This window comes from Python bivittatus, unplaced genomic scaffold (genome assembly GCF_059951505.1).
Source record: "Python bivittatus isolate LINGU-HERP-01145 unplaced genomic scaffold, Pbiv_v1 ctg000610_np1212, whole genome shotgun sequence".
Classification (NCBI taxonomy): domain Eukaryota; kingdom Metazoa; phylum Chordata; class Lepidosauria; order Squamata; family Pythonidae; genus Python; species Python bivittatus.
The window spans coordinates 44,943,224-44,962,604 of record NW_028277088.1 but is presented as its reverse complement, the minus strand read 5'-3'; the positions used below and the strand labels follow the sequence as shown (position 1 = coordinate 44,962,604).

Genomic DNA, 19,381 nt, shown 5'->3' with positions numbered 1-19,381 from the left:
AAGTTAGACAGGTATTGTGCTAGTGTAAATTAAGTTTAGCTATATTTTCTTATGTCTGATTTCTTTGGGTTATTATATCTTTTCTTCTGTACTCTGCATAATTTTGTTTACCCTGAAAGGGAATAACATAATGGATATGTATGTATATAAGTGTACACACTCATATCATTCATGCAGACAACCAGATCAGAAAACAGAACCATATGAGAAGAAATGGTTTAGAATGGTTGCTAATTTGTGACAATTACGTGTTAAAAAAACCTAAACAATTTGTTTTGGGTGACTCCCATAATATAAGATATAATTTTAAAACATGAACTTGCATTTTTTAAAAAATTATAATTTTTACAATAAAGGGAAAACATAATTTTGCTTTTAAAATTCCATTTCTGGTCTTTGCACTTCATTAACAGGAAGGAAAAAAAGAGCAGTGTGGAGAGTGCTGGGTCCTTCCTTCTGTTACTTACACTGTGCTAATGAGGTGCCTTCGGGAAGGAGTAAGTTTTTTTGTTGTTCTCAATTTCTCAACTGTAATAATTCTTTAGGCATTGTGTGAGGATTGTAGCCTGGAGCTGTGAAGAACTTTGTTAATGAGGGATTGCTTCTGAATTTAAATCATCATAAAACCATCATCCACAGAAGAATAAAATATTTTTAAAAATGCTTTTTTTTTGTATGCTCATCATTTATAAGTTAGCATTTGATTTTGAAAACAAAATAGCTTAGTTAACATTTTTTCAAGTTATAGAAATAAATTAATTAAATTCATTTTATTAATGAATATTTTACAAATTAACAATCCTTTTGCATTATGCATTTGTAGGTTTCTGAGTTTTGTAGGTGATATGTTGATATGCCTTTTACGTGATGTCTTTTCTTGAAAAATGCTATATCAGTGATGCCCAAAAAAGCAAATACTAATCTTAGTTTGCTGCTTCATATATTTAATTTAGGGATAACTTTAAAGTTTAAAGTTCAAGGCATAAGAATTTTCTTGTTCGTAAAATGCTGATAAAGCTTTTTATGAGTAGAGAAAAATATATCAAGGAAACATCTTTTTCCTTCAGATTTTTTTCATTTGGATACTGTATTGATATTGTTGAACTGGGAAGAATGGGCTTGTCTTAAATATCATTGAGAAGAATTTAATCGTTAATTGTTAATGATATCAAAAATAGGAGTAAAATGTAGCCATAATTTTCTATTGTATGGCCAAAGAAAATGTGAGACATATGGAGTAGTAATGTTAATATTTTCAACAAGAGTTCAGAAATAATATTTTCAGGCATATTAGGTGTCAACTGAAGTCACCCATTCCAAATAGAATTATACTTGGAGAAATGTTCTTTATTTCTGAATGTTCTTTGTTTTGTCTTCATGGCTGACTCATTGAATAAGACCATCGAAGAAGGAATTCTAAACCTTATCTGGCTAGACAAATCTGCCTTGTATAAATCATCCTACTTCACTACTTTCACGTTTTCTCTTGTTTGTATCTTTTCATCAATAAACCTTTTCAGGTGGACCTCAACCATGGATAACAAAATCACAAATATCAGGATATTAAACCAATGGGGATTAGATTCTAGAGCAGTGGAAAATGGTTTTAAAAATCACCAAAAGAAAAAGTAGAAATAAGTACTTTACTATTTTTTGGTCACCCATGGTGCCTCCCACTCTATTATATTTGAAATAATAATTTTGAAAATTCAAATACTATATTTTATTCAAAGTAAAGAATAAAAAATACAGAACAATTTTCTCCAGAATGCAACAAAATCCAAAGAAAGAACAAAGAAGCAGTGGACTACCTTCACTCTAATACCGGAGTCAGCATCACTGCATCTCTCTAGAGTCTCTGGCTCCCATTCAGGTTATTTTCAACCACCACAGTATTAGCCCTTTCAGCCTTGAGTTGATAATTCTTCTGTTTTATCAAAATTTGTTATTATTTTCCTTTTTGTTTTCTCTTATTTTTTTAAGACTTTGTCATTTCATGTAAATACCTCAGAGCCATTTGTTATTATACCTTGTCTTTCTAATGCAGTCATCTGATTTTGGCTTATGACTTGGAGTGGCCCGTTTCTCAAGTGCCAATATGTTACAGGAGCAAATTCCCGGAATGCAAACTTTCACATATCAGTAATACTCCAGCATTGCTCCTCTTTGTTAAACAGTAGATGGAACTGTTTACCAAATTTGTGTTTTACTGTTTTGACTTCTCCATGTTCCAGATGTTTGTACAATTTCTTTTGTTGTGTTTTACCACCTGCGAAGTATCACTGTTCCATTATCTAGATGACTGGCTTCCAATTGTATATTCATAGCCTAGGCTATCTCACTACATAGGTCAAGACTTTCTGCTACATCATAGTGCCTTGGCCTCCAGGTTAATCTTTCTCTTGCAGGTTATTCAATTCATAGAGGCAGTGATAAGGAGCCATTTTTCTACCATTCAGTATGTTTTATTGATTATACAAAAGCTTTTGACCACAACCAGTTGTGGATAGCTGTAAATAACATGGCTGTACAAGGCTGCCTCATTTGTCTTTTGAAGAATTTGTATCATGGCCAGGAAGCAATAGTTAAAGCAGAATATGAAGCAACTAAAAGGTTCAGAATATGGAAAAGAATGCACCAAGCTTGTTTTCTGTCATTGTAATTAACTTACCTGCAAAATATATCATGATATTGCTGCATTAGAAGAAATAGAATTTGGAATTACAACAGTCAAGTGAAACAACAACCTCAAATATGCTAGTGAGACTACTTTGATAGCTGGAAGTGAGGAAGACATAAGACATTTTTTATTGAAGATGAAAGAAGTGAGTGCAAAAGCAGGTCTTTTGCTCAATAAAAAATCCTAAGATTCTGTCTCAGGTAATACTGCACTACTAGAAAAGTTGATTTTTTTTTTTTAAATATACCTCTTAATTGTGGTGGTGGAAAGTATTGTTGAGAATACCATGGCCTACAGTAAGAACAAATCATTCAGTATTTGATGATGTAAAGCTCTCATAATCACTAGTAATGAAGCTGAAGCTTCAGTATTTTAGACACATAGTACTAAGGCAAGAGTCACTGGGGAAGATCCTGATGCCTGGAAAAATTGAAGGTAGTTGAAGAAGCTGACAGAAGACCTTGTGGCTAGATATTATCATATGATGATGATGATGATACAAGCATGAGCTTCTAAGATATCAAATAAGCTATTTTTGACAGACAGTTTGGGCAAAATGATATCCACTGGGCCATAAAGAGGTGGAAGTGACAGAATGACTGGACAACAACAATAATGTGGGCTGGTGCTAGATATGAAAAGAAGAATAGTTTAAAGCATTTCCTTTAGTATTTTAATTTATTATCTAAATGACAGTAGATAATTATTTAAGAAATTATTCTCTTTTATTTTATGTAATTGTTTAATACCAACTTCTGTTTAACCTGCTGTTATTTAATATGACATAGATTTTAGAATAAAACACCATTTATTGCTATAATTGTATTTTTCTAATCCATCTCTATTTGAAAATAGTTTGTCCTGGGGACACATTGAAGGTTTGGTGAAGGTGATAATTATATTTTATGGATACACTTTTGTCAACTAGTATAAATAATATGATCATAATATGACAAGTGGAGTGCTTCAGTATGGACAACCAAATATTAGTTTATTCAAACTTCCTTTCCAGAGAACTAACTAAGCAGTAAATGGCACAATCTTTCTGCTTACATACTCTTTGATAATAGACCTCAGAGGGGCTCAAGCAAGTCCATCTCAGATTTCAGCAAATTGAATTAGCTTGACAGGCTCATTGAGTTTCTAGAACACTGTGACAATCCATGACCGTTTTGCAGCCAATATGTTACAGTTAACTGTCCTAGAGCATGCTTCATCTCATTGTTGGCTGCCATACACACATTTTACAAAAATGTTAAAGGGTATATTCTGCATAGTCATAATTAATGCTTTTCATTGCTTGAGTTTTGTATTTTTTAACTTATGCTGATTTTGAAGCATTGTGCCTAAATAAATAATTTGAATTACTGTTTTTAAACTAAGATTCGCATTGTTAACCTTTGAATTATCAAATTATTCTATAGTCAATATTTTTGTAATTTTATTTGATGTATGCAGGAAGCACTATTATCTGAAATAGAAGTGGAATTACAGACACCTGTGCCACCTATTATGTTCACTCAGTAGGAAGACAAGAGTTGTTTTTTTAATCAAATAATGTCTGTGAAAAGGGGAGAGGGACATTTTACATTCACTGAGAAGCTGTGAAAAATTGGCAGAGGAACAAATGGCTGTGGAAATCTACAGACATTATGAGACATTATTGAATGCACTTATATAGGTACCTTTGAAAATTAGCTGTCACCAGCAACTTGGGAAGGACTGCTCGCCTGGTGAATTTTTAATTTGGTATGATGTCTTCTTCTTTTCTCCTTGTTCACCGCCTCTAGTTTTATTTCACCCTTTCTCTCACCTTCTCAGTGCAGATGCCCCTAATCTTTACCTGATCTCCATCCTGTTTGTATTTTATTTATTTATTTAGTTCACATGTATAGCTTTTGCCTTCTCTTTTTATTATTTCTGCTAGAGGCAGGGAATGTGTAGCGGTGGGCATATGCATTTTTGCGTATGTGTGTATATAAGGGATTTGTATGTGAGAATATTTGATATATTCAGATGGGGGCATCAATTAATTATATAAAAGAAACTTTATCTTACTCTCATTTTAACCAGTAGCTACTCTGGGTGCAGCCTTTTTTCAGAGGGCAGCTTTTGCCAGTAAAATCATACATACACATACATATGCTAGTTTGTCACTTGTACACATTTATTGGGAAAGGATTAGAAAGCTCTTGGATTCAATTCTGCTATGATTAGAAGCTCTTAGTTGACAATGTTTATAATTTTTTCTCTTTCTTGTGGGCAGGGGATCACCTTAAATCAGAGTCTTCTTTCTGTCAGATACATATGGAATTTTCACTGTGTTGTTACAAAATACGTAGATGACACAAAATTGGATATGATAATTAATACTTTGGTTCAGGATGAAGATTTTGAGCAGCCATTTTACTTTCTTATGTAATTCTATGTTCATTTTAATTGTTTCTTTCTTGTACATTGTACATCTTGTACATTGCCTAGAGTCTGTATGATTGGGTAGGTCCATAAATATTGCTAAACAAATGAAGATAGAGATAGAGAGAAGGGCTTGAAATGAAAGAATGAAATTTAAGAGACAAAAGGAATCAAGCACATATATAGGATGAGAAATACCTGGCTTGGTTATAGAGTTGTAAAAAGGTAATAGTAGCTGAATTCATACTGAATATGCAGTGCAGTTTTAGGCTGCATCAATAGAAGTTTGGTTTCCAAATTGCAGAAGTAATGCTGCTGTATTCTGCATTGGTTAGACCCAATCTTATATATTGTGCTAGCACACTTCAAGGATTCAGACAAAAATGGAATAGGTTGAGAGAAGAGCAGTAAGGGTGATCATGGGGTTAGATGTGAAGAGATACTAAAGAAATTGGGAATATTTAGCCTTCAGAAGAGAAGACTGAAAGAACGCTGTACAGAAAAAGGTCAAGACTTGTTATCTTGTCATTTTAGAATGCCAGACATAAAATAATAAATTAAAATTGCAGGAAGGCATATTTAACAGTGAAGCCAATTACCCAGAAAAGCAGAGGGCCACCCTTTGCATGTTATGTTTAGGCATTACCTAGATAGCCATCTGTTGGGGCACTTTAATTTGGACTCCTGCACTGAGCAGGGGGGCAGATCTTTGAGTTCTGTGATTCTATGAGCCCAGCCACTCTAGCTAGTTCAATACACTATTAGCATATGTGAATATAGCTATTGTGATTTATAAAGCATGGATTGTAGCTTGACATGATGTTCAAATACGGCAAATTGCAGTATAGTCAGTAATCATGGTTAAGCAAATCATGGTGTAGCTTGGTGTGTAAATCCAATATTTGAAAAATATTTGAAAGGTTAGCTGAAGTTGCAAGGATAATTTTAATGCTAACCAAAGCTTAATGAAGAGCCAGCTAGTTACTATAATATCTATATTCATGTATGTGATATGAGTACACCACACAGACACAAGCATAGTCTAAATTTCTTTACAGAAACAAGAGTTTTTACAAATGATACGTATTATATTGTGTAATATTAATACTAATTATTCCATTTTGATTTAGTCTGAATAGTTTTGTTTTTACTGTGAACAACATGAACCTGATATTCAAAAGATGTGTTAAGGTAAAACGAATGCAGATAATTTTCACTGAATATAGGTATTTAACCTCTATTTGTAGAAATAATGTTTTGCAACAGATGTAAGAGGAGCAAACTCTGCATTTGATTTGCTACTTCCTACTGATAATTTTGCTCTACAATGGATTATATTCATTCGTTATATTCTTTTTGTATGAAGTGGAGACGAATAGAATGCATAAGATTATTGGGAATAATCTTAAATATTAAAGTAGAAATGAACTATGTCGAATAAGAAAATGATAGTCAAACTTTGCTATCAATTAAAATATCAATCGGCATACAGGATTGTAATTCATAAGTACTTCTGTAAAAAATGGCATCTGGTATCTCCGCTTTAAATCATCTAACGAAAAGGACTTTAATGAAATCTCTTGGAGAAGGGATTCATCTATTTATTTTCAGCTCTCATCTTTGTTGTAAGGGGGAGAAAAAGTAAGTTCTGTTTATGTTCTGGTTTATTATATTTTCCATACAGTATTTGCAAATGCTATATGCTAACCAAAAGATAGAAAAAGGCTGGAGTAAAGAACACATGAGTGTGTTCCTAATCCTAATATTATTTGATTGCTGATAAGCAGAAGCTATTTTAGGGCATGGGAATATAAAGCAACACCATTTGAATCTGCCCTTGTGGTGCGGTAGAAATAACATAATTAATCATATGTTCTGGGGATTTTCCACACCTGTAACTTTGTGTCTTTGAATAGTTGTTTTGATGTTGCTTGTTTTTCCCTCATAATGATAATCATTTTTTCCTTTTCTAGGAAGAGCGTGTTATAAATCATATAGCAGCAAAAATTGTTGAAAATGTATGCTCCACTTTCTCTTCTCATGCTCAAGGATTTATTACTGGAGAAATTGGACTTGTGTTGTGGTATCTTTTTATGCACTCCACCATAGATTCTTTGAGAATAACTGCTATCTCAGTAAGTGTTTTTGTTTTTGCTTACCCAGTTCATAATTTTCATGACATTTTTTTAAAATCCTAAGATTTGCAGTAAAAGCTCAATTCTCCAGCAGACCTAGGATGCAATGGACGTAATTTTAAGTTAGAATTCATCCCCAAATAATGGACAATGTCTGTTGTTTCTAAATCAGTGCCAACAATGAACATAATGTATATTATTGGTGTAGTTTTGTAATTGACACTTTTATATCATTTGCGTCAATCTACATCATTTGTTTCATTATGTAATTATACAAATATGTAAATGGGGCAAATATGTAAATCACATCACATAAATTTGGATTTAAAAGTCATTTAGATTTAATAGTACACCTTGCTTCAAATGGTTCATTTAATTGAGGTTTTACTGTAATAGAAATATATTTTAAAAATGATTTATTTAGTATTACCAGCACATATAGCATTTTATAGCCTAATACTTTCCATCAGATGTGTATGTGCAATGTTAGTGTTTTCTTAAAATTCTGTAAAAAAAACTTGTGGATAAAAGAAAACGTATGCTCATTTTCCTATCAGTTTAATGCAAACAGCTTCTGTTAGTTAATTTAATTTTGTGATATGGTTTCCAAAAATTAATCTATGTGGAGGTGCCCTCCTAGTTATGGAATATCCTTCATGCTGCTCAGAGAACAGTGTTTCACACTTTAAAGAAATCATTTTAAGATTTAACTTTAAAATATAAAGTTCTTGGTGCTCTTTGAACTTGGTTGTTTGCTTGCAGATGTTTCATTACCCAACTAAGTAACATCATCAATGTGATTCGCGATTGATGATGTTACCTAGTTGGGTAATGAAATGTTTGCAAGCAAACAACCAAGCTCAGAGAGCGCCAAGAACTCCACAGTTCAACTACAGGTATTCTCTCCTATTGGAGTTAAAATATAATAAAAATAATGATTTCATTTATTTTATATGTCCACTTTAGTGGGATTCATTGGTGGAAAGCAAGATAGACTTTTTAAAAATAAATAATGAATGTCACAATCTTATACTTTCCCTCAAAAAGCTAGTGGCCAAGAGTGAAATTATTTCATTAAGTTTTTAACTGTGGTAAACTATTTTGAGAGTCTTGAAACTACTTTGTATTTACATTTATTAAAGTTATTCAAACAGAGTTTGTTTTACACAGGCATTATGTAAAATTACCCGGCACTCACCAAGTGTTTTCCAGAGTGTAATTGAGAAGGTGGGATTAACAGCTGTGATACATTCAGTGGCAACTGGAATTTGCAGAGTTCAACAGTACATGCTGACAATGTTCTCTGCTTTGTTGTCATGTGGGATCCATTTGCAGAGGCTGACTCAAGAAAAGGTTTGATTTAAATCTGCTCCTCTATATCGTGAAAGAAGTATTTATATGAACTTATTTTAGTAGTGGTTTTAAACTTTGAAACATCAAACTAACGTTTCGCCTCCTTACTTTTCAGTTGCTCATTTCTCTACTCTCTGTTCCCATCCTGTTTTTACATGTGATTTCATTTAATTATGCTTTCAAATCTAGTTTTATTCATTCTGGTGTTTTCTCTTCTTTCCTCCATATTTCTCTTCATCCTCCACCAGTTTCTTTCCAAGTTTGAGAAACTCGACAGTATTGTCTTCTATCCATATCACAGTCATTGTATAGTTAAGGTTGTGGTTTCTGTTGAGTCCATTTTTTATTCATTGTTTCCACTTAGCTGCATATAAGTTTCATTATTCCTTTGGCTTTGGGCAAGTGCACTCTTCTGTGGAACTGCCATCATAATCCAGTGCTTTCCTTCAGAAGTTTCACTGAGTTCCAGTACAAGGTTGAAAGTCAGTCTTGAGAAACATAGGTGCTTAGAGGATGGAACAGTAAAGGGGGCAAATGATGAAATGTGTGTCATGATGTAAACCCTGCTTCTTTTGTACTTGTGTCACAACATAGGTGCAAAAGGAGTAGTTTGTTTATTAATGTCACAATGCACATTGTACGATTTTAACTAAATCTTAGCTTACTGCAGGCAGTTCTCTAGGAATAGACTATGGTTATGTCTCCAACTGAAACTCAATTAATGGCCTTGTTAGATTTGTTCATATTTCTCTGCCTTTCCCTTTTATCATGAGTATGTAATCTGTTTTTCTCTGTTATGGGTTTCTTTAAAGCTTTATTTTTTATTTAAATATGTAGGTCTACAGAGTCTGTTCATATCTCCTTCTGATGATTAGGTGATGCCATTTTGGCTATGTTAGCATATACCTGAACATCACTAAAAGAGGAAATGGTAACTAAAATAAGCTGAAGATAAAATAACGAGAAGTAAAATTTGACATGGCTTTTTTGGCTTATCCCAAGAGATAGGGTTAATTGAATGAGCTGCTGCTAAAATTCAATAAATTGTATGAGCTGAAATATGGCTATCAATTAATAATGGCCCTAGGGTAAAAAAAATACCAAGGACAACTACTTTGACATAGTCTTTCCTAGGAACTTAAAAGAAAAAAAAGTTACTGATTGAATCTAAAGCCGCACTTCAATTATGCTATCTTTAGAAAACCATAGGCTAATTTATAACTGAAATTTAGAAATACCTTGAGAAAAAATAATAAGGACAACTACTTTGACATAGAGTTTCCTAGGAACATAAAAGAAAAAAAAGTTACTGATTGAATTTAAAGCTGCACTTCAGTTATGCTATTTAGAAAACTATGGGCTAATTTATAAGTGAAATTTAGAAATACCTTGTTCAGAAATAATATTTTCAGTAAACTGGACATTTCTTTTTAACCAAACAAAGAGTAAAGATAAAGGTGCAGGGAAATAATTGTCATTCCTGTAATTTAATTAATTTAATTAGGTTGTGGTAAAGACCTTTGTTTGCTTTCCTATAATAATCTCATCATCATTAATTATGATGCACATGTTGCACTTAAATATATATAATAATAACATGGGAATTAGGAATAAATTGGGAAGAATTATTTATTAATTTATATTATTATTCTGTGTAGAAATGTATCATTTAAATTAATTTCAAAATAAATACTAGAGCTCAAGTACATTATAATTTGTATAAAATTTCACATAGTGAATTTATGGTGGTCTATGACTAATAAAGATTTGATTTGATTGACAGTGAATTAGCATAATTGATATAATTTCATATGACTACATATTTTTCTGATTGTATTTTTGGTAATAAAATGAATCACAAATGTACGATTTTGCTCTCAACTCTGTCTCTCATTAATTTAAGTAATTTGTAATCCATTCTTTAATAAATCTCTCTCTCTCTCTCTGTATGTATGTATGTATGTATGTATGTATAATCACTTTTCATGTTTTTAATGAATTAGATCTTCCTGGGGATGCTCTACATTCTCAGTTTGTTACAATACAGGAAACAGCTCAGAGAAATTGCATTTTCTCGCATCCTAAAGATGCATTGAGGCATTTCTGCAATGTACAGCAGACTTGCATAGCTCCATAAATTTGCTACATCTCTCCTAAAATATCTGTGTAAATATGCTGTTGATTAACTAATTTATTTATTGCTGAGGTATCCAAATGGGGGGCCAAGGGGAAGTAAATGATAAAAGTAGTGTTGTGTCACAAGATCTGCCCCTTTTGTACGTGGCTCATGTTGCCAAAAGGATGGAGCTTATTTTGATGAAAACTCTGGATCTTGTGGAGGTTTCCATTCCGCCCTTCAGGGGGAGGTCAAGGTGGCATATATAGGAATCTCCCCTCATTTGATCCCCTCAAAAGCCACTTGTGAAGTACATTGGGAGAAGATGACAGAATGACTGGCACAAAATTAACCAATACAGGTAGTCCTTGACGTACGACCATTTGTTCAGCAACTGTTTGAAATTACGATGGTGCTGAACAAAGGGACTTACGACCAGTCCCCGAAGTTACAGCCATTGCAGCGCCCCCGTGGTCACATGATCACAATTTGGGTGCTTGGCAACCTGTTCACACTTATGACCGGTTGCCGAGCACCACGTGATCACCATTTGCAACCTTCCCTGCCGGCTCTCCCAGAAAGTCAATGAAGAAGCTGGCAGGGAAGGTTGCAAGTCGCTGGGGTAAGTCTCCCCTACCTGTGCACCCTCCCCAGTTCCTCAGTGCTTGCGCTGGCCACTCACACAACCTTGTGCACCCTCCCCGACCCACGCGGCACCTCTCACACACCCCCACGAACCTTTCCTGACTCACACTGCACCCCTGTGCACCCTCCCTGACCCACGGAGCACCTCTCATGCACTTCTGCAACCCCACGCACCCACCTCCACCTGCACAGTACCTCACACTCCCCTGTGCACCCTTTCTGACCCGCACGATGCCTCCTCACTCCCTTTGTGCACCTTCCCCACACCTCTATGCAGCTCCTCCCTCCCTCCCTCCCTCACTGGCAGCAGCCATTTACCTGCCTGCCAGCCTGGGACTTGCAATTTCCTGCCAGCTTCCCTGCTGACTTTGGTTGTGGAAAACTGGCAGGAAGTTGCTTTGCCTAACAAGCACTGTGATTCAGTTAACGGTGGCAACTGAGACTGCAGGGATTACTGTTGCTGAGCAATATGATCGCGCTTTACGACCACATTGCTTAGCAATGGAAATTCCATTCCCAATTGTCATAAGTTCAGGACTATCTGTAAGCTTTTCCCCAGTCCAGCTCCAATACCTTGACCATTATATTGTATTTGGTGCCTTGTCTGTACGCATATACATCTATACATATGTATTTCCCACTGAATCACTGTTTGTACTTTTTTTGCCCAGGACCTTGTAACTACAATTATTCGACTACTTGAAAGTCCTTCTACTGCAATTCGAGCAAAAGCTTTTTTGGTCCTATTACAAATTTTAATTAATAATAAAGAGATGCTACTTCTGAGTTGCCAAGCAAGGTACATGACTCATAAGTATTTTAATAACATAAAAATATTCAAAAACTTTTACTGTGGATTGTTTCATGTTAATGTGTATTTGTTATATTCCATTGCTGAGGCTGTGCTGGATGATCTGATAAGTTACTATCACAGTTATGAAATGGGTGATCTCTGGTTGCACTTATTAAAGGCTCTGTATGGCTCTGGAAACTTCTTTAGGCCTGTATGACACTACCATGCTACTCTTAGCAAGTGGGTAATTGAAACATGACTTTGTGATACAGATTATTGTGATGTTTCACAAACTCCTACATGAGCAGACCAGAGAAAACTGGAGTCAGTACTCCCATTCTGCATATTGCTATGTTATTGGTCAATTCAAAATGTAGCACAGTTGCTAAGCTGTATTTACTTGTCCTTGTCATTGAAAATTACCTTGCTCTACCTTTTTGATTAAAGAATAATGGGGTACGGTAAGGTTCCCTTGCAAAGTTACTATTTTGAGTATTGGATATTTTTAATTGGAGTTCTCTGACTTTAGAGAGATCATTATTGGTCATGGTTTTTGCAGATGTTTCACCTTGAGTTCCAGTGAGGCTTCCTCAGCATAATAGTCCAGAAGTGGGGATTGCAATATTTATAGTCTTTGTGGAATTTGAATTCTGTGTATTGGTTGGTGATGGGACGTCTATAAGGAAGTATCAATTGATTGGTGGTTGGGAATGGTGTTAGCTCTTTCTGACTGATCTACCTCATTACTCTGTTGTGTATGATTTGGATCAGGCCCTTGGCCAGCTGGTTGATCATGTCTAGTTCCATTGATTTGTTGATGACTCCTTTATTTGAGTGCCAGGAATTTACTGGCTCTTCTGTTTGTATGGTCAATTATTATCATTCTTTGAGTATTGTACTTTCTTTTATTTCCACTTTTGTTTCCTGTGAGAGTTTGACAGTTTCTAAATTCATAGCATGTGTTTTCATTTCTTTAAAAAAAAACATAATAGAACTTGGTTTACATTCTGAGGAAGCAAGATGAAAAGGGAAAAGAGAATCTCACTAAGTGTTTTATACTTAGGAAGAGAAACCTTAATGATACAATATCAATATTAAAATAGAAACAAAATGCTGGCTTTCCATTGCTAAAGGGAATATAAAGATAGGGGTGAGGGGGTTCAGTCTCCTCCAAACCTTTCATATCCTCAATCCATTTCATCCTTGACAAAGTGATTTATAAGGGCAAAGGGTTTTTTTTTTTTGGTAACCTAAGATTTTTATTAATTGTAATGTTTAAGTATTTTCACTCAGGATAGCCTAAAAATAACTGTTTGCGTGCACACACATAAACTCACATACACAAGACAAGTAAATAAACTTTAAATAAATCCTATGATATAGCAGTATTTGAATTAGCATTTTTTCTGTAGTAAAGGTTATGCTGAATAACTTTTCCCCAGAATTTTTTTTCTTGACATGTTGTATAGCTTTTCTACATTTCATAAGGTGTGAATAAGCCTTGTTTTAAACAAAGCTGATCTGTTTAAATGTATTATTTTCAGCTTGTCATACAAATGTTTATAGTAAGGTGCTGGAAATAAAATGGTCATATATATAAAAATACTATTTTTATATCATAGTAGAGTTATTTAATCCGCAAGAATTATAGTTATTTGTCAGGCAGGCAAACTCCTTTGAAAATTTTACTTTAAACAGAGAAAAAAAACTTGGCTTAACCAGAAACTAGGACCAGATATCAGGAAGGAACTGATATCTAAATTACTATGTCTAAATTACTATGTATCTTTGGGAAAATTTAAGTGTTTTAAACTAGCATATTTTACAGGATATTGTTTTAAATGTCCCCCCCCCCCCGTCCCCAAAAGCTAATGTTGGGGCAGCGGGTTCTGAGATTGAGAAGTCATCTAGTGTCCTGTTTCAGAATAGCATCTACATGAGACCACTGGGTGGGCTCATCCATCACCATGGGGTGAGATATCATCAAAGTGCTGATGATACTCAATCATACATCTCTGCCCCTGGCAAATTAAGCAAAGCTGTGGATGTCTTATCCCAGTGTCTGGATGCTGTGAGGGTCTGGATGGGGAACAACAGGCTTCAACTGAACCCTGGCAAGACTGAGTGGCTTTGAGTTTTGGGGTCTTCCGGTTCTGGGACTGTGCCATCTTTGGTGCTGGATGGGTTTACACTGCTCCAAACAGACCCTGTGCACAATCTGGGGGTCCTCCTGGACTCATGACTCCTGCTTGATAAGCAAGTGGCAGTCGTGGCTAGGAGGGCCTTCACACAACTTTGTATTGTGTGCCAGTTGGACCCATTCTTAGATTGAGGGGCCTTACTCATGGACACTCATACCCTAGGCACCTCCCAGTTGGATTATTGTAATGCACTCTACATGGGGCTGCCCTTGAAGAGTATCCAAAACTTCACCTGGTGCAGTGTGGGCAGTTGTGTGTGTTTCTCATAAAACACACATTGCACCTCTGCTCCGCAAGCTGCATTGGTTACCAGTCTGTTTCCAGGTCCAGTTAAAGGTGCTGGTTTTGACCTTTAAAGCCCTACGTGGCATGGGATTGGGTTATTTCAGGGACCGCCTTTCGCCAACCACATCTGCCCATCCCACCAGATCTAATAGAGAGGGCATGCTCTGAGTTCCATCATTTAGGGAATTACATTTGGTGGGCCCTGGGCAGCAGGCCTTCTCGGCTGTGGCACCCATGTTGTGTAATATCCTCCCCCCTGAGGTGAGGTTGGCACCAGCACTCTTGATTTTCTGAAGGTCCCTCAAGACCTTGTTGTGCCATCAGCTCTGGGGAACCCAGGGAACTGGTGAACTAGTGAGGTGGCTCCGTTATTATTAACATCCCTTTGTCCATTATTTCTTTTTAGCTGTATTTTATAGTTTCTAACACTTTTAAAATAATAATAATAATAATAATAATAATAATAATAATAATAATAGTTATTTATTAATTATTGTTTTTAACTTTGCTGTACGCTCCCCAGAGTCACTTGTTTTGTAAGATGGACGGCTATATAAATTTGAAAAATAAATAAATTAAAAATTTGAGAGGGGGATGGAAAAGTACATTATAAAGCATTTTAAAAACTATAAGACAATAATTAGTTGCTGACCTCCATCAATCAATAACTTATTGATCAGTAATAGAGAGCCAGTTTGGTATAATGGTTAAGGTGCTGGCCTAGAAACCAGGAGACTGTGAGTTCTAGGCCTCCTTTAGGCATGAAAGCTGGTTGGGTGACTTTGGGCCAATTACTCTGTCTCAGCCTAACCCACCTCACAAAGTTCTTTTTGTGAGGAAATAGGAAGCAGGAGTATTAAATATGTTTGCTGTCTTGAGTTTTATATAAAAAAGGTGGGATAATAACAACAACAAGATGATGATTTTGGAAAACTGTAAGAGAAGGAAGACCAACTTGAATGTAGCTTGGATTGATTACAAGAAGGCATTTGACTCCCTGCCACATGACTGGATAATCAAGTGCCTAGAAATAACAGGAGTCAGTAGAAACATCAGGAGCTTTGTGCAAAGATCAATGGCACAGTGGAAGACACAGTTGCTGGTCAGTGGTGATACTGGGAGAGGTTAATGTCAAGAGAGGAATCTTTCAAGTAGACTTACTATCATCACTACTGTTTGTGATTGCATTGATTCCTTTGTCAACAATACTGAACAAGTCAGGCCATGGCTATCAAACATCAAAAACATCTGCCAGGCTATCCCACCTCCTTTACGTGGATGATCTGAAGCTGTATGGAAAAACACATCTGAAATGGAATTGCTGTCAACACTATCCAAATATACAGCCAAGATATTGCAGTGGAGTTTGGACAGGACAAATGTGCCACCTTTGCCATCAACAGGGGAAAAATAGTGAAAATTGAAGGAATCAAGATGCCGTATGGAAATAACATCAAGAGTCTGGGTGAAGAAGATCACTACAAATACCTGGGCATCCTTCAGGCTGACAACATCAAGCACACTGAAGTAAAGAAGAAGATTAGTAATGAATACATCATGAGAGTAAAGATCTTAAAGTCCAAACTCAGTGACGGAAATACCAGCAAGTCAATTATTATACCAGCAATTCCAATCATTAGATACACAGCTGGAATAGCGGACTGGACTCAAGCAGAACTAGAAGACCTGGATAGGAAGACAAGAAAAATAATGACAATCATACCCTTCATCCATTCAGCGATGTTGACAGACTCCACTTACCAAGGAGCATAGGAGGACGTGGAATGTTACTAGTACACCAGACAGTTGAAGAAGAAATAAGGGTATTGGAAGATTATCTGAAGGACAGTGAAGAAGATGCACTGAAGCTAGTACACCATGAAGGCTTGCTGAATACTGAAGAGACCAAACTGGCCTATAAGAAAGACCAAATGAAGAATAGAAAAGAGACCTGGCAAGGCAAAGTATTACATGGCCAGTACACAAAAGAACTAGCAGGTAAAGCAGATAACACCAAGATTTGGCAGTGGCTAAGAGCCGAAAAGTAGAAGAAAGAGACAGATGGGCTAATTCTGGCTGCACAAGACCAAGCCTTAAGAACAGATGCATACAAAACCAGAATTGAGAAGACAGCAACAGACAGCAAATGCGACCTCTGCAAAGAAGCTGAAGAAACAGTGGACCACCTAGTTAGCTGCTGCAAGAAGATTGCACAGACTGACTACAATCAGCAGCATGACAAAATAACAACAATGGTGCATTGGAACATCTGCAAGAAATACCATTTGCCTGCAAGCAAGAACTGGTGGGACCACAAAACAGACAAAGTAATAGAAAATGAAGAAGCTAAAGTGCTCTGGGACTTTAGAAGTCAAACAGACAAGAACCTGCCACACAACACCCCAGACTTAACAATTGTTGATAAGAAAGACAAAGAAATCTGGATAGTGGACATTGCAATACCTGAAGACAGCAGAAGAGAAGAGAAAGAACTGGAGAAAATTACAAAAATATAAAGACCTGCAAATAGAAGTAGAACAACTATGGCAAAAAAAAACCCCAGAGATAGTACCCATAGTAGTAGGTGCCTTAGGTGCAATCCCAAAACATTTGGCATTGACAAAATCACCATCAGTCAATTGCAAAAGGCAGCTTTACTTGGAACAGCATACATCCTGCAACTATACCTTTAACACCAGCAAACAATAACATCTGCCTATCCCACGTCCTTGGGAAGGACTTGATAGGTGGATAAAAATGCCAAATCCAGTCTGAACAACTGGCTGACTATGCAACCAACAATAATAATTTTAAGCAGCCACCTCAGAGCTGGAATAAGGAGAGATATGGATTAGCTCCTTATTTACAACCCACCACTGAATAATTCTTATTGTGTTTCCCAACTGATATCATGTAGCTAGATGATTTATTTCACATCTGCAGTTAGTTTTCCAAAAAAAGCAGAATTACATAGAATTTTAATGATATTAAAGTACTGCTTTATTTTGGAAGTGAATATTCATATAAAAGGATTCACTGGTTTGATCTAAAGAACATGAAACCATGTCATTGTCTGACTTAGTCTTTGTACATCAAACAGATTTTTCCCTGCATAGACCACTTTTTTCCCAGCCTGCTAGCAAAGTGAAGCAGCTATTTATGAGTGCAGATATGGAGAAGATCTGGGAAATGGAATGGCTACTGCCATTTAATTTGGCATCTTACAAGATCTGATGGAGCAACCTTATAGTTTCATAGTCATATTTTCCTCTGCTACATTGTGATGGAATTCCTTATCCAATAATAGGTTCCTATATTTAACGTTAGGCAATTGCTACCGTATGAAGAAATCGCAGATTAATGTGTTTAGAATTGGACTTCATATGGAAGCAAAATTGTACAATTTCACATAACCAAATAACCAGTTATGGCTATTGTCATCACTTAAATAATTTCCCCTGGTTTTACTGCTACAGAATTAAGATTCTGATCATTCAGAATAAATTCTGAGACAACTGGTCCTAAAATTGGTTTCCTAATCACAGTCTAAATATTATGTAAATTTAGTGCCAGTCATCTTTTGGAGAAACATCAGGGTCTTTTTTGTTTTGCATTTTTTAAAAATAGATTGGTGATGTACATAGAAAGGGACAGCAGAAAAGCTACACCAGGAAAAGAGCAGCAAAGCAACAATGAATACCTGTCAAGATGCCTGGATCTTCTCATCTATCACATTGTGCAAGAGCTGCCACTACTTCTAGGTAAATTCTGTTGCTTTAATATAAAATAGCGTCCCCTTTTGTTTTTTATGTGTTTTCTTTCAAATGCTTCAGAATAGTACCTGGAAAACCTTTCAGTATTGACACTGGCAATGGACCACAGATATTCCCCATATCCCAACTTTCAACGCAAGCAAGTGCAAAGTGATGCCCATTGATGCCAAAAATCCTAACTACTCATACAGACTAATGGGATCAGAGGATTTTGGAGTAATGGTAAACAGTTCAGTAAAGTTATTGATACAGTGGGTGTCTGCTGTACAAAAAGCCAACAGCATGTTAGGAATAATAAGAACTGGTGTTAAAAATACAGATGCCAGTATCATAATGCCTTTATGGTGCGATTGCATCTGGAACATTGTGTGTAGTTCTGATCACCGCAATTCATAAAGCATATAGTGATGGCACAGTGGAGGGTGACTAAGATGATGAAAGGTCTGGAGCAGCTTCTCTATGAGGAAAGGTGGCAACAACTGGGGCTTTTTAGTCTAGAAAGGAGGCAAATGAAAGGGAACTTGATTCAGGTGTAGAAAATTATGCATGGTGTGGATAAAGTGGGTAAGGAAAAGGTATTTTCCCTTTCCCAAAGTATTAGAACCAGAGATCACCCAATGAAATTAAATCCCGGAAGATAAAAGGACAGATAAAAGGAAATATGTTTCTACAGAATACATAATTAAACTTTGAAATTCACTACCACAATATGTGGTGTTAGCTACCAGCTTGGCTGGCTCCCAAAAACATGTTGAACCAATTCATGGAAGTCATGGGGATCAGTGGCTATTAGCCTTGATGGCACTGTGACTACCTCTGAAGACCATCTTCTGGGAGACTGGCAGGCTTCCTTGTGCAATTGATTGGCCTCTGTGAGAACAGACTTCTGGACTAGATGGGCCAGGGGTCCAATCCAGCAGGGCATTGCTTATGTTCTTATATTTCTCTCTCAACCTTATATGTGTCTTGAGTGCACGATACACCT

At 36.0% G+C, this 19,381-nt stretch overlaps 1 protein-coding gene and 1 long non-coding RNA gene across 4 annotated transcripts in view; one reads left to right on the top strand and one right to left on the bottom strand.

Annotated features, from left to right (window-relative positions):
• ULK4 (unc-51 like kinase 4) overlaps positions 1-19,381 on the top strand; it is a 183,322-nt gene that overhangs the window by 43,017 nt on the left and 120,924 nt on the right. For all 3 annotated transcript variants that reach the window (XM_088150921.1, XM_088150922.1, XM_088150923.1), the window contains 5 exons: positions 414-497; positions 7,069-7,230; positions 8,401-8,583; positions 12,016-12,143; positions 18,251-18,384. In XM_088150921.1, coding sequence (XP_088007047.1) covers positions 414-497; positions 7,069-7,230; positions 8,401-8,583; positions 12,016-12,143; positions 18,251-18,384 — 691 coding nt within the window. The remainder of the gene's footprint in view (positions 1-413; positions 498-7,068; positions 7,231-8,400; positions 8,584-12,015; positions 12,144-18,250; positions 18,385-19,381) is intronic.
• Positions 1-19,381, bottom strand: part of LOC148214615 (uncharacterized) — a 137,894-nt gene that overhangs the window by 16,808 nt on the left and 101,705 nt on the right. The gene's annotated exons all lie outside the window — the stretch shown is intronic.